Source organism: Phodopus roborovskii, unplaced genomic scaffold (assembly GCF_943737965.1).
Source record: "Phodopus roborovskii unplaced genomic scaffold, PHOROB, whole genome shotgun sequence".
NCBI lineage: Eukaryota > Metazoa > Chordata > Mammalia > Rodentia > Cricetidae > Phodopus > Phodopus roborovskii.
In genome coordinates this window covers 6,756,772-6,772,060 of record NW_026126460.1, presented here as the reverse complement: position 1 = coordinate 6,772,060, position 15,289 = coordinate 6,756,772, and the positions used below count along the sequence as shown (strand labels likewise).

General features: G+C 41.8%; 1 protein-coding gene across 3 annotated transcripts in view; it reads left to right on the top strand.

Annotated features, from left to right (window-relative positions):
• The first annotated feature begins 1,352 nt into the window (after positions 1–1,352).
• Als2 (alsin Rho guanine nucleotide exchange factor ALS2) overlaps positions 1,353–15,289 on the top strand; it is a 66,729-nt gene continuing 52,792 nt past the window's right edge. For 2 of the 3 annotated variants that reach the window (XM_051190280.1, XM_051190281.1), the window contains exons 1-2: positions 1,353–1,417; positions 14,265–14,346. In XM_051190280.1, the coding sequence (XP_051046237.1) occupies positions 14,327–14,346 (20 nt within the window). In that variant the 5' untranslated portion in view covers positions 1,353–1,417; positions 14,265–14,326. The remainder of the gene's footprint in view (positions 1,418–14,264; positions 14,347–15,289) is intronic. The other variant, XM_051190279.1, reaches the window with a different exon arrangement.

Here is a 15,289-nt window from a genome sequence, read left to right as displayed (position 1 = left end):
AGGTAGAATGTTAGGTTGCATAGGAGATGAGGTAGAAGGAAAATGACTAAAAAAAAAAAACCCAGGAAACCCCAGCAGCTTTTTTATTGAGGAGAAAGAATGGGAGGTAGGACTGATGATGGAAGAGAGAGATTTAAAAAATGAGAAGGGTCCCTTAATACAGGGGGCAGGGTTAGCCTGAGAGGACACAACATCTCTTTCCAGGAGAGAAAAAGGAAGGCTTCCATTGCAGGTATATTTTTCGGTAGCAGCTAGGGGGAGTGAAGGAAGCTCACCTCCAGGGAGTCTCCCTTTCCTCAGAAATGTAGATGAAGATTTTTATTTTTCATTTTTATTCAAAGGGGTGGGCAGGATAGAATTTAGAAAGATAGTAGGGCCTGTGAGGGTGGGGTTACCTGGGGTGGGGGGACAGGAGATAACGCCAGTACTAGTGTACAGGCGTGACTGTTTTAGGCTTAATAATAAAGTTTGGTCACATGGATGTCTCAGTTGAAGCGGTGACCATCCTGAGAGGAGTGCAGATCTTCTCAGAAGAGACCCTTGGGCCCCTCCTTTTGACTGTTGGACTAACAGGATAATGGGGTGCAAGGAATTGGAATTTTCTCGAGTCTCTTGCTGGGAAAGGAATAGATGAGGTTCCTGGTGCAAACCAGAGAGGGAGAGCTTGTTTTCCGGGTCTGACAGCTTGTCAGCCCACTTTGTAGGACAGACCAAGAGCTGAGGTATGGTGAGTTTATGATGGGCAGGACCACACCTTGAGCATAGCTCTTGCCTTTTATTTAAACCTCATGGCAGGGTGTCACTGGGCTAATCCCTTTGTTCTACCTAATGTAGTCAGTCAGGATGGAAGAACCAGTTAGGGCATTGCATGTAGGAGCTTTAGATCCGTAATATATATCTATCTTAAATGGAGTAAATGTAAGTTTGTAGGTCCAGCGATGCACACTGTCTAGCAGCAGAGTTCGCTCTTGCTGTGTTGTGAGGGTAGCTGTTCCGGGAAATGTTCGGGGGAGGATTTAGAGGTGCAGTCAGAGGACTGGAACCAGGACAAGTGCGGATGTTGTGAAACTATGAGGCAAGCAAAACAGTTTTAACGTATAAGGACGAGCCCCGAGGGGGTCATGAGGGTGGACAATTCATTTCTTCCTGACTCGTTCCTTCCTCACTCTACCTTTGGGGTGAACACGAGGCAAACGCACACTCGTGGAGAGGTGACGTCATTCGAGGAAAGAAACAGTCTTCGTTAGGGGACAGCCCATTAATAAAGCTTGAGGATAGTTCATGTTTTCACTTTTATTTTTCTTGAGGCGTTCTCACCTAGCTCAGGATGGCTGTGTGGCTGGCCTCGAATTCCTGATCCTGCTGCTTCTGCTTCTGAGTGCTGGGCTTACAGGCGTGTGCAGTCATCCTCTACTAGGTAAGATTGTCACTTTTTTTTTTTTTTCTTGTATATCTCACAGTTTGAGCTAACATAACCTGCAGTAGCCTCCATCCTCAAGCGTGGCCTACCGTTACCGTGGAAACGCTTAGGCAGCTAGGTCGGTTCGGTTCACCAAGTCTTCGGTTGCTGCTAAAGTGCGCCCTAGGACAAAAATGGTTGCGCCCAAACTAAGTATTTTGCCTGCAGTTGCTGATGCGTTCCAAGCAATCTTGACTCTTGCCGGACGCCGTCGGCAGCTCCTGATTAGCTCCACCCATTCCGCGGGCCCTCCTCCCCGGCCGGCCTCCTGCGGCTCCGCCCCTGGCCGGAGGCCCCGCCCCCGTGAATCAGCTGATCTCGGGTCCCGGCGGTGCCGTCGGGCTCGCGCCGGGCGGGCGAAGAGCGCGGAGCTGCGGGAGCGTCAGGTGAGCCCGCGCGGGTCCGGGCGGTCCTTGGGTTCCACGGCGGGTCGGCCGAGGTGCGGGAGCGTGCTGCGCTGACCTACGGGGATGGCGCCTGTCCGTGGAAGAGCCTGGGACGTGGTGGCTCGGCCCGGGTCCCCACCCTCCGGGTCCGGGAGGTCCGGCTGTGTGGCATTCCTTCGTGTCCCCTCTTCCCGCCTCCACCCACGCTGCTTTCCGCCCATTCACTCAGGAGGGTTGCCCACAGTGGGCGCCGAGCTGGCAAGCCAGTGAACCTTACTGAGTGACCAAAGTGGGTTTGCCCCAGGATGCAAATCGCGGTGAAAAGTGGCTTTTGGTGGCTTGAAACAGCGTTTGCGGAAAATTAAAGGACTCTGATGTTAGTAATTTGGTAGTTTGACCAAATCAATCAGATGATCCACAAGAGGAGAGAATAGGCATCGTGAAGACAGGAAAAGAACACAGGGGCTATCCTGAGGAAATGGTCCACACACTGATGTTGGTCCTCCGGGCAACAGTGCTATTTTGCAGACTAGCAACTGTGGATTTGTAGAAGCAAGCTTATTACTGTTTAGCCAAAGAGGAAAAGCACACTGGCTGAACTGGGGTGGCCAAGAACAGCACTTTCTTTTTGGTTTAGGATGGAAAGGGGGAATAACTAACTACTGTACCCAAATTAAGGTTCGTATTCTATTGCTCTTACATTTCTAAATGTTCTTTAAATGGCTGTCAAGGATCAACTGTGTGATGTAGGTTTATTCTGATCTGAGCAGGTACTGAAATGCAACAAAGCAGTAGGTCATACTTTTTTATTCTTGTTTGTTTACCATATACATGTGTTAGGTAATTGAGGTCAGCGAAAAATTTGCTCTTTATTTCATAGTTTTGATTCATTGACTCACTGTGTAGCCTAGTCTGGCCTGGAACTTGTGGAGCTCCTCCTGCCTCAGCATCCTGAATATTAGGATTATAGGTGGACACTGCAATACAAAGTGAGTTGTATAATATTTTAATAATAGAAGCACAGTGGTTAAGAGTCCTAGGCTTTGGAATACCTTGAACACATCTTTCTTTGAGCCTCTTTGCCTCAGTTTCCTTAACTCTACACTAGACTTTCTTGTTATCAGTGCCTTTACATGTATGGTTCATGCACCATTTATTGCTGTACCTGGATCATGGGAAATATCTGATATATTGTAACTCTTTTTATAGTTACTAATTTCATCTAGCATATCATGAATCAGGCTACATCGTGACCTTTTGTTTTCCAAGAAGTAGGAAAAATAATATTTTGAAAGAAGCAAAATTGGAGTTTATTCAGAAAAGGGTATAACACAGATTTAAGCATAGACATTGAAGGAGTGGAGAGAGGCATCTGAGAGGATGGTATTAGGCTTCCTAATGAGGGCACGAGCTTCTTTGTCAATAATTACCAGTAGCCAATAGGCCCTTAAGGAAGACATGAGCTTTTCCATTGACGGTCTCTGATAGAACCACAACTATTCTTCATTTTAAGAAATAACTTCATGACTTGTAATTAGAGGAAAAAATTATTTCAAGTTGATCTCTAGTGGCTTTGGTATTTCATAAAGATATTTTAATATGGAAAATATGCTGATATAATCTACACCTAGTCAATATTTATTACTTCCTAATTCATGACTAGTATTGGCAGATTAAGAGTTTATAGTTAAATAAAGAAAATTCAAATAAGAAATTCAAAGCTGTTTTATAATGTTAAAATTTAAAACCATGGGCCAGTAGAGATGGCTCAGTGGGTAAAAGTACTTGTCACCAAACCTGGTGATTTTAGTTCAGTTCCTGAAGTTCTTTGTGTTGTCCTCTGACTTCCAGGCTAGCCTGGAGCTCACTCTGTAGACCAGGCTGGCCCTAGTCTTCCAGGGCTGGATTGCAAGCCAAAACCACCACACCCTGCTCAAGAAAAGAATTTTTTTTTTTTTTTTGTCTTGTTTTGGTTTTTTGGGTTTTTTTTTTTTTTTTTTTTTTTTTTTTTTTTTTTTTTTGAGACAGGGTTTCTCTGTGTAGCTTTGGTTGTTGTGGAACTCATCTTATAGATCAGGCTGGCATCCAACTCAACAGAGAATCGCCTGCCTCTGCCTCCTGGGTTGAAGAATCAGGTACAGATGTTGAGAGAAAGAGACACCTTAAGCTAAGTTCTAGACCAGCCTGGTCTACATGGTGGCTTTGAGAACAGCCAGAGCTACATAGTGAAGTGAGTCCCTGTGTCCAACCACCCCCTGGAAGGAAGGAAGGAGGGAGGGAGGGAAGGAAGGAGGGAGGGAGGGAAGGGAGGAAGGAAGGAAGGAGGGAAGGAAGGAAGGAAGGAAGGCAGGCAGGCAAGCAAGCTTGCTCGCTCATTTGGGCAAGTGGTGTTGACTCCAGAGACTGAATCAGGGATTTCAAGGCTGAGAACAGCCACAGTGACACAGTTCTAGGCTAGCCTGAGTTGAGCTACTGAGTAAGATCCCCATGTCAAAGGACTTCAAGAGGGTTGTGTTTAAGTGCCTTAAGTGTGTGTGTGTGTGTGTGTGTGTGTGTGTGTGTGTGTGTGTGTGTATTGGTGGCTTTTGAAGTCAACACTATTCAAAGGGTTTAAAATATTAACTCAGGCATGCCTGTAATCTCAACATAGAATCAGGAGGGTCAGGATTCAAGGTCATCCTTGGTTATATAGTCCTTTGAAACTAGCCTAGGGCTACAAAAGACTGCCTTAACTTCCCAATCCCACATTCAAAAAAAAAAAAAAAAAAAAAAAAAAAAAAGAGGAAGCAATTATTTTTAATTAAGTAAATGTGTTTCTATATTTCCATATGCTTACTTTATTCAAAGATCTTTACTTTGGTAAATGAGATAATATAGTGGTTTATGGTACATTGTGTAGTTTAGTAGTTTGGTAATACAGAAAGGTCAAAAGAATTTCTGTAGGCCCAAGGATAGCTAGACACATGCTTTAAACATTTTAAAAATTACATTTCTTTATGGTGTGCCTGTTTTTGCCAGTGCAAGTGGAGTTCAGGGGACAACCTGCCAGAGTCTCCCTCCTTCCACCATGCTAGGCAAGCACTCTGCCAGATGAGCGGCATTCTCATCTTGAAGCTCCCATTTTCTAGCACTTCTTAATACTGAGCAGGGCTGTAGATCCTGCTCGGCCAAGAATGGATGCTTTCTGCCTGCATGATTGAAGGAACTCCTGAAATCTTGGAGATTGGAGGACCATCTCACAGCAGGAATTTGGAAGACAAGAAGACAAAGCATTTATAGATTGCTATACCTAATCCCCAACTTTACCTCTGTTAATATGAGACTTGGTGATTGTGGGTTGAACAAGAAGGGAGGAGGCAGGCATTGATAGCTGAGATGGCATGAGGAGGCCTGTTCTCACGACTTCTGAACTCTGTTGCAGGCACTGGGAGGAGAGCTGTGAACATTTCAGGGACTTCCAGACCATAGCTCCATTTAGAACTTTTGCAGAATTATGTTTTCCACAGATTCCATCTGGATTAAAGATAGATTTTTTTTTCCCCCTTGGTAGGATCTTCCCTCCCTCCCCTCCTCCCTTCCTCCTTTCCTTCCTTCCTTCTTTCCTCCTTTTTTTTTTTTTTTTTTTTTTTGACAGTTTTTATAGCTCCATGGCTTTGAAGTCTTGAAACTCCTGCCTCCACCTGACAAGAGTTGGGATCCTAGGTATATGCACCACATCTAACTTGGATTTGCGTGCGTGCGTGCGTGCGTGCGTGTGTGTGTGTGTGTGTGTACATATACAGAGGCTAAAGGTCAACATCTACTGTCTTCTGCCATCCCTCTACACTTTATGTATGCAGTAGGATCTCTCACTGAATCTGGCCCTCACTAGACTGGCTAGCCAATAAACTCCAGGGATCGTCTTGCCTCCATGGATGCTGTTGCTCTCTCACCGTACCTCCCCAGGGTTATAGACACATGCTGCTGGCTTTTACATGGGTGTCGAGGACCTGAACTGGTGCCCATGCTTGCACAGCTTATTGGACAGTCAGTCTCCCAAGCCTGGTGTTTCTTTATTTTAACTCTTTTCCATTAATTGCCAACAATTAGTAATAAAAAGTGGCAGCCAGCCACCTTTGGTAACCAGTAATGTACACATAAGACATCAGCAGAGCAGGAGATTGTTCTTTTTAGAGTTGCACTCATTTTCCCGTCTGGACCCTGAGTTCTCTGGATATGTGATGATGGTAGTATGTTTAGCTTATGCCTTTTGTTTGATTTTGTATTGTTTTTGGTTATGTAGTTCAGGCTGACCTGGACTCACGATCCTTTTGCCTCAGCCACCTGTGTGCTAGGACTACAAGTTTGTAGCACCATGTCTGGCTGGAAAAACAATTAAATTGACAAATTATTGAGAACTTTCTCCAATTATATAATTCTTTCAAGTTTGAAGAAGATAGTTTTTTTTATTGTTGTTTTTCAGTCTTACAAGCAGAAGATGTGTTTGATTTACAGATTTTTTTGGCAGTTCATTTTTCTGCCAGTGAGTTATACCCAAAGAGAAGGTTAGCTTTTGTCTCTTTAAGGCCACAAATTGACCAACTCATCTTTCTCTTACTTATCAAGTATTTATAAATATTTTTTCTTCTGGGTCATCCATAGTTCCTGTTCATGTTACCCCTGTGTTAAGATGTTGGTTGTGTGTCTGAATGATGGTGTCTGGGTAACATCCATTCCAGTAGTATTTTTTTTTCTTCCACCATGTAAATATTATTGAGCCAGTTTCACAACTTAAATCTGGGGTAGCTTTCTGAACAAACATGTAGCAAGAATGATATTAGAACTCTAATATAGTAATGAAGCCAAACAATCCAACTGTGCACCAACAGGAAAATAGATAAACTGGCTTATTCATGCAGTTGAATGTACTTATTGCCTAATAAAAAGGTGAATTAATTAGGTCTATACTTATCGTAAGGGCATTATTTTGAGTGAAAGAAGCACATACCAAAGGGTTTTTACATACAATAAGGTATATTTACATTTAGTTAAAAAACAGTAGCATTGTTTACTTCTCTGTGTGCAGCTAATGATAGAACATAAACTGTAAGAGTGAACATGAGCTGTATTTTAGGTAACTTTCTTCTGCTGTGAAAAGGTGCTAACTGGGCAGTGGCGTGTACCTGGGAGGCTGAAGCAGAACTGCAAGTTCAAGGCCACCCTGGGCTGTGGAGTGAAGCAAATTTGAAGTATGTTGTTGTCTGTTAAAAACCAGTTGCTGAGGACATAGGTTTGATACTTATTTTTATGTATGGCTGAGATGGTCTGTGAAAGTGCATTTTAATTTTTTTTTTTATTTATAACCAGGGCCTTTCCTCACATGCTTTATTTTACTTTGTAGCTTCAGAACAGTAGAGTCTGAAGCAGCTGTTGTCTCCCTGCAGGAAGACAGGAATGTGCTGTGGCAGAGTCTCTGTGCAGAGCTGCTCTGTGGAGAGGAAATAGACCCATGTCCTGGGAAGTGCTTTCTCCTTTCAGGAAATGAGGAGTGAGCTCCATTTGAAGACCATAAGGAGTCATAGACCCATCTTACTCCTAAAGTGCTGGGAGCAAATTCATCCACAGTGCCCTGAGAGGAATTTGGATATGGACTGACTTAGGAAGCTACCAATATTTTATGTGGTCTTGAGCACTTTATTTTGAATTGATTACAGTAGTTAGTAAATGCATTATCCTGAGATATTACAATTCTAGGAGTTAAATATCAAATTCTTAGACACAGCAACAACATTGCCATGGCAATATTATAAAAAGTTTCCTGGGAATCCTGCTAATTTTGGAAAACCCAAAATTTAAAACTTCTGTAGGTACAGAAAGGAACTAAATGAATATTACTGGGCATCTCTTGTGCCATGGCCACAAACCCTTACTTCTTAGAGGATTCTGACAGAAGTGTTCTGAGTTTGGGTAGGTCTGGGTTAAAGCTACACACCATTGAAAGAAGGTTGGCTGTAGGGAGAGGCTCAGAGGGTAAAGGGAGCAAGCCTGACCACATTAGTTCAGTCTAGTTCAGTGTCCTTGATCCATGTAGTGGAAAGAGAATTGACTCCCAAAATTTGTCCTCTGGTTCATATGCAATACATGCATGTAACAGGCATGCATGCATGCACACACACACGTGCTAAATAATTACATGTTTAAAAAGTTAGGGGAGGAAAAGACTATAACTGAGTGTTGGGCCAACCACCTGCAACTTCAGTCAAGGGCTGTGTCTTGCATTTAGGTTCTCCTTTAAATATAGACAGCTTGTTTGTAGTGGTTAGTGTGGATACAAGGCATAAGAAAATCTATGCTTTATGACCTCCAGGAGTTTTAAATAAGTGAAGACTTAGTAAGGACATTATCCCATTAATATAAAGTTATAAGTAGTAAGTAGCTTTCTAAGCTAGTCTACTGGATTCACTCAGTGCACCAATTTACTGAGTTCCCTTACTCTAGGTAAAGATGTGAAGAATGTTTTATGAAGAAGGGATTAGAATTTGAAATGTCTGTGACAGTCCCAGTTGATTAGCTTATCAGTTCTTGAAGGTAAGTTGTCCTCTGTCTTTTGCCTTGCATGCCTGGTAAAGGAGTCAGTGTCAAGAAACAGTTGTTGGTGTCTAGGATATTTGTGGACTTATGTTGGAGTTCATGCATGCCTTAATCCACATGTAAATATAGTGATCAAGACTCCAGGAGCAAATAATTGCTAGGTATTTTTCTGTGTGACATATCAGAGTCTCTTAAATAACTAGTTACTGTATCCACAGTGTGAACTCTGGTTTATTACATTATAACAAACTGCAACACTAGTCAGGTATAGTGACTCATACATATAATCTCGGGATTTTACAAGGTTAAGGCAGGATTGCAGAGTTCAAAGCAACCTGGACTACAGTGTGAAGTTCTGTCTCATAACTCCACCTCGCCTGTGTAGACAAAAAGGAAACAAATTGTGGATAGCTACTTGAAAATCTAGTAATTTTGTGTCACTAATACCTCTAGATAATCTGTAACTTCTCAGAGTTTATGATACACTTCCCTCCTTTGTTTTATTGCTTTCCTGTTTCTGGTATTAATTCTTTTTGAAACAAGGTCATGAGTCCTGTGTAGCCCAGGGCAGCCTGTAACTTACTATAGCTGAGGCTGGTCATGACTTTTGATCTACCTCTCTCTGCCTTTATGTTGGGATTAAAGGGGTGTGTCACCATGGCCAGTTTACCTTCCTATCTTAATGTGTAGTCATTTTAAAAAATACATTTGTTATTTATAGGTGTGTGGGTGTACTCATGACATGGTGAGCATGTGGAGGTCAGAACCACTTTTCTTTTTACCACCCGAGTCCCAGGGATTGAACTCAGGGCATCAGGTTTGGTGGCCAAGTTTACCATTGAGCCGTTTTGCTGGTCCTGTTCAGTTTTAATCATTATTATCATTACTTTTGTAACTTGAATTACTGTTTGCTTTTATTTTGTTTTGATTTTTTTGAGACAGGGTTTCACTGTGTCCTGAACTAGCTCTGTAGACCAGGCTGGCCTTGAACTCACAGAGATCCACCTGCCTCTGCCTCCCAAGTGCTGGGATTAAAGGCGTGTGCCACCACCACCCAACCATTGCTATTAATAAAAATATCCTTTGTAGGGTTTGAGATTAAACCCATGGTCTCAGACTTGTTAGGCAAGCATTCTACTTTCAAATTATATTACCAGTCCCAAAGACCCATTTTTTTTTTTTTTTAAGATTTATTTATTGTGTATACAGTGTTCTGTATGCATGTATGCCAGAAGAGGGCACCAGATCTCAAGTATAGATGGTTATGAGCCATCATGTGGTTGCTTGGAATTGAACTCAGGACCTCTGGAAGAGCAGCCTGTGCTCTTAACCTCTGAGTCATCTCTTGAGCCCCCAAAGACCCATTTTAAACCATGTGAAAAGAGCAGTGGCATGGCGTGGTGGCACATTCAGAGGAGATTTTTCTCCTCTGAACAGGTATATAAGCTGTGTTATGTGGCACCTCCCCTGGGTCTGTGCCAGGCTCTGATCATACTGATATTTCTGCAGCAAAAGGGCAGGTCAATATTTGCCCTAGAGGGACAAAATAACAAATCTCTCATTGGTTCAGGTCGGATTTTACAGCTGACCAAATGGAAGGTCAGATTGGACTCCTGCTGTAAGAGAAGCTTTCAGAGCTTCAGACTTTGGATTTCTGGTTCTGATAGTATGGAAATATAGATAGTTGACAGGATCTGCATTATTACTCAAGCTGGCCTCAAATTCAAGGCAGGCCTCCTGCCTTAGCCTCCCAAGTTGTGGGATTATAGGTATGTACCAACATGTGTGGCTTATAGCTCTTTTTAGCTACCATTAGGACACTAGGCCATATTCCTTTTAGGGCATTCCTAGATCCTGATGTCAAAACAGCATCTTTAACAATACACAGCTCATTTTCCCCTCACTGGAAGGTGCATATCCAGTGGGGACCAAGGTTTGCTCTTAATTTTTACATGTCACCTGAGGGTTGAGCCTTCTTAATGTGCAGGAGAGAAGAGCTTGCAGAGTGGCATGCTCTAAAGTTAGTCTAGCTTTGGCTTTTGGCTCCTAGAACTTAATAAGCAGCTAGAAGCACTGGAGCCTAGGCTGTCTGTTTTGTGGAGATTCTGTTGATCTGTGCAAAGAAATGCCTTGAAGGTAAGTGAACTCCACCATAAGAGCTGTTTATACAGCGCCTTTATCAGAGTTAGTTAATACAGAGCAGGCCACTGGAGAAAGGTACTGTTAACAGAAGAAAAGCAGAGGCTGTTTCACCTAGGGAGAGTAGTCTCTGAAGAGGAGACCCATTGGGCCATTTCCACCAACTTAAAGTCTATGTGAATGGAGAAGCAATCAGAGAAACATTAGAGACACTTTTTTTTATTTATTTTTTGGCTTTCCCTTTTTACTGTGGTAATTGGTTAATTGGTAATTGAGGAGAGGTGTTAATATGGTGGGTTGATAACAATTTCCCTAAGCATATGAGCTCTGCACTGCAGTATCCGCCCATAGTGTCTCTCCTTTTCATTGTTCTATTTGATGTCCTCCTGAAAAGTCAAACATCTTAAAGCCGATATAAGAAAGCGAAGCCAGTGTGGGGGTGCACACCTATAATTAGTACCCGGGGAATTGAGGGAGGAGGTCACCAGTTTGAGGCTAGCTTGGGCTACATAGAATGACCGTATTAAGAAAAGGAAGGGAAGAAGGGGGGTAGGGAGGGAGGAAGGGAAATGTGTCTACAACAATATTAATCAAGTATCTATAAAATGGGTTTTCTCCCCCTGCCCTTTGGAGGGTGGGGGAGAGGGACACTTGGAACCTAGGCTATCCTCACACCCTCTTTGTAGCTGAGGATGACCTTGAATTTCTTTTTTTTTTTTTTTTTTTTTTTGTTTGTTTGTTTTTATTTTGCTTTTGTCACACCTTTTTTGAGACAGTTTCTTATACTCTAGCCCAGCCTAGACTGGGACTAACTCTTGTATTCCAGGGTAGCATTGAACTCATGACAGGTCTATTGCCTCAGCTTCCTGTTAGCTGGGATCATAAGCCAGTATATCCAGTTTACCGCAGTTGTGGTTGTCAGGCAGCAGGGCAAAATTGAGTCTTGATGTGGTAAATTTATTTCAGGAAATGGCTCCTAGAAGGGTCCTCTGGCTCCTGCTAGGTATTGAAATCAGAAGTACACTCCTGAAGATGAGCACAGAGTATGTCTGGGTTCAGCGTTTCATTGCCTGTGGTGAAATGAACATCTTTAAAGCTAGTTGCTGTCTCAGAGTCAGTAGCAGCTAACCATTCTGTTTATCAAATAATATTACGTTTATTGAGATTTACCTTCTGTTTACAAAGTACCTTCCATACAACTTTGAAGGATCCAAAACCATTCTAAATTAAGCTCTTTTACAAAGTAGAAAGTAATTTCCTCCGGATACACAGATGGGAAGCAGTGAGAACTCCAGGCAGTCTGGAATAAGCAGATGGACCTTAGATCTCCCTGCCAGTGTGGGTTGTTTGCAGAGCTACACCCTCTGTGGAAAATAGAAATCTGGGCACAGTATTAGATTGTCCCCAGAAATAGGGCTTTATTGCTTGTATTTTTTAAAAATGAATTTGGGTGCCTTTAAAATTAAAATTCATTCAACATTTCCTTTGCTTGTTTTTTTTTTTTAAACATTGATTTTTAAATTAATGGGTCATTATTTTTGTACAGTAATCTTTATTTAGCTCTTTTCAGTGGATGATTTTTGTTGTTATATTTTGAGACAAGGGCTTGTTGTATATCCAGTTAACCTTGAACCTTTTCTGTTTATGAATAATTAATCTATTTATTTATTAAGGTAGTTTTATGTAGCCCAGGCTGTCCTTGAACTCAAGATAATCTAGCTCAGCCTCAAAGTGCTAGGACCACAGATGTGTGCCACCACGCCCAGCTTGGCTTTGACTTTGAGTCTCCTGCCTCAGCTTCCTGAGAGATGGAATTGTGGTCAATTGCTTCTATGCCTGGGTTCTGGGTAGAGGACTATATTTTATTTGGTTACTTGGTGGAAATACTGGGTCAGTATACACTAAGTGCTCTTACTACTCAGCTACATCCCCTGCAGGATTAGTTTTATTAAACAATTTGAATGTGGAATTACCCCAAGATATTTAAGATCTCTCTCTCTTTTTTTCTTTCTGGTGTTTTTCTTACCAGTTCAATGTGTGGTGTTTGTTTGTGTTGTATATGCATGCATGTGTACTTTTTTTTTATACATGTGTGACTTGTCCTTATGAAGTTTCTCCAAAGCCTAGAACAAGAGCCCTGTCATGTCTAGTTAAAGTGTGTCCTTGGCATTCCAGGCAGTGTGGGCAACTGTGTTGGAAAAAAGTTGCACTGAGCTCTGGAGAGCACCCAGCTTGTGGTACAGTGCTGGTAGATGGTCCCTCCACCAGTCAACATGCTGGGGCATAAGTAATGCTACCTTTACGGTGATTGGGTAGGGTGAAGGGCTTCTGCCATACTAATACCCTTAGCCTGTCTAGATAAATGGCAAGTTCTGGGCCTAGAATGAGTAATGGGAGATGTCATTCTGTAAATATGTTTCTCTTATTGGTTAATGAATAAAGCACTGTTGGCAAATAGGAAAGCAAGATAGGCGGGACTAGAAGACAAAGAGGATCCTGGGAGATGTAGTAGAGATTCAAGATGAGGAGACTTGAGAGACAAGAGGTCCAGATCCTCACTCCAGTAAGATAAGACCATGTGGAAATACTTAAGATTAATAGAAATGGGTTAATATTTAAGACAGAGCTAGCCAATAAGAAACACTAGTAACAGGCCAATAGCTTTATATCTAATACAACGTTTCTGTGTGTTATTTGGGGCTGATGCGGCTGTGGGACCAGGCTGGTGAGAAAACTACTCGTAACAAATGAGCTCATTTAAAAATCCAGATTTCTTCTGCCTTTTTGGATTTGATACATCTTAGTTTTGAAATGAGATTGGTTTGGGGAAATTACCACATAAGTTGCAGTGAATAGATACTGTATTTTAATTAAATGCATAAAGTAACTTAATAATTAACATTTTTTTGCTATTGAAAATTAACTTGGATGTGATATATTACTGAGATTTCCCAGTTGGAATTTAAATTTTTATGTGTCCCAGAAGTATTTAAAAAGTAACCTTAATATTTGTATTAGTTACTTTTCTATTGCTGTGATGAAACACCAAGACTACAGCAACTTATAAAATGTTTAATTGGGCTCAGGGTTGAAAGGGTTAGAATTCATGATGGCAGAGCAAAGGGGAAGAGGCCACAGCAGGTTGAAGCTCTGGAGCTGTACGCCGAGGTGGGCTGCACTGGGAATGGCACTTGGTTATTGAAGACTGCCCCAGTGACACACTCCCAACAGGGCCACACCTAATCTTTCCCAAACAGTTCCACCAACCGGGGACCGAGTATTCAAATAAATGGGGACGTCTCTTTCAGACTACTACAGTCTATGTGTGCCTTTTATACCGAATGCATTGGTTTTCAGATTGAATGACCTCCCCTATAATAATTTTTAAAAACCTGAAAAATCCATTGTCTAGAATGCAGATTCCCTTTTCTTCTTGGATGTTTCATTGGATGGTCAGCAGGCATTTTACAAGTTCAGTGGGCAGGCTGGGTCTTGATGTTTGACTCTGGGTAGGCAGGCTCTGAAATAGTTTGAATAGTTCCTCTTAGTATGTATTAGTCAGTGAGTGTTCACTTGTTAGAGGCTGCCCGCCCTTCCCTCCCTGCTTTCCTTTGGAAGAGTTACAATGGCAGAGCATTCACATTTTCCCACTATGCTCTGTGCTTCCTACTTAGTCTTTTAGTGTTTACTAAACAGTGTTTTCTGTTTAGGTCTTGATAGAAAGAACTTCTGCGAAGGGAATGATTTGGTGATGGAGTGTTCCTCCTGACCCATGGACTCGAAGACGAAAAGGTAAAATCGTTTTCTCCTCCCCTGCAGACAAATCCATGTGGTTATAAGTAATGTTTAGTTTGATTTTTCTTTTCAGTGGTATTACATGAGAGCGCAGGGTTGCTTCTGTAATTGATAGGTAAAGGTGGTTAGAGAAAAGCTCTGTTAGTTTCTTTTGCTTATAAAGGAACTTCATTATCTTAGAACTCTTGTAGACATCTTTTCTTATAATCAGTTTTTTTCAATCACTCCTAGAAAACTACTCAGAGAGGATATTTAAAGAGAAGGTTAAATTGTGGCTTTCCTTCCATAGATTATTAAGCCCAGTTATAATTTAAGGGAATACTGTTTAGCAAAAGTAGAGACATGTATCCACGTGGCAGGCAAGAATTCTGCCACTGAACCACTAATGCCAGACAGGGCATATATCCAAAGGGAAGGAAATCCCTATCTTGAAAAGAAAACATACTCCTCTGGCAGTAGGCAAAATATGGTGTCAATTTGGGTTAAAAAAAAAAAAAGTGGTGTGTACTGTCAGTGACCTATATTCAGCCATAAAAAAAGAATGAAATCTTGTCATTTGCAGCAACATGCATGGGCATTTTGTTGAGTGAAGTAAGTCAGGCATAAAAAGACATATACCATATCTCTTTACTTAATATGTGAAAGGTAAAATGGTGATCTCTTGAAACAAGAGGGCAGAATAGTGGTTGTCAGAACATGGGAAGGATGGATGTGGTTAATGTATATAGATAGGGTGCCTTTGTGTAGGAAGAATACCTTAGAATGTTCTGTCCGAATTTAGGGTAAACGGTAGATGATAGTGATTTTTCTTTTTCTCTCTATTTCTCTTTCTTTTTTATTCTTTCTTTTTTTGTTTTTGAGACATAGAGTCTCACTCTATAGCTCAGACTGTCCAACTCAGCATGCTTGTACCCCAGTCTCCCTAATGTTGGGATTGCAG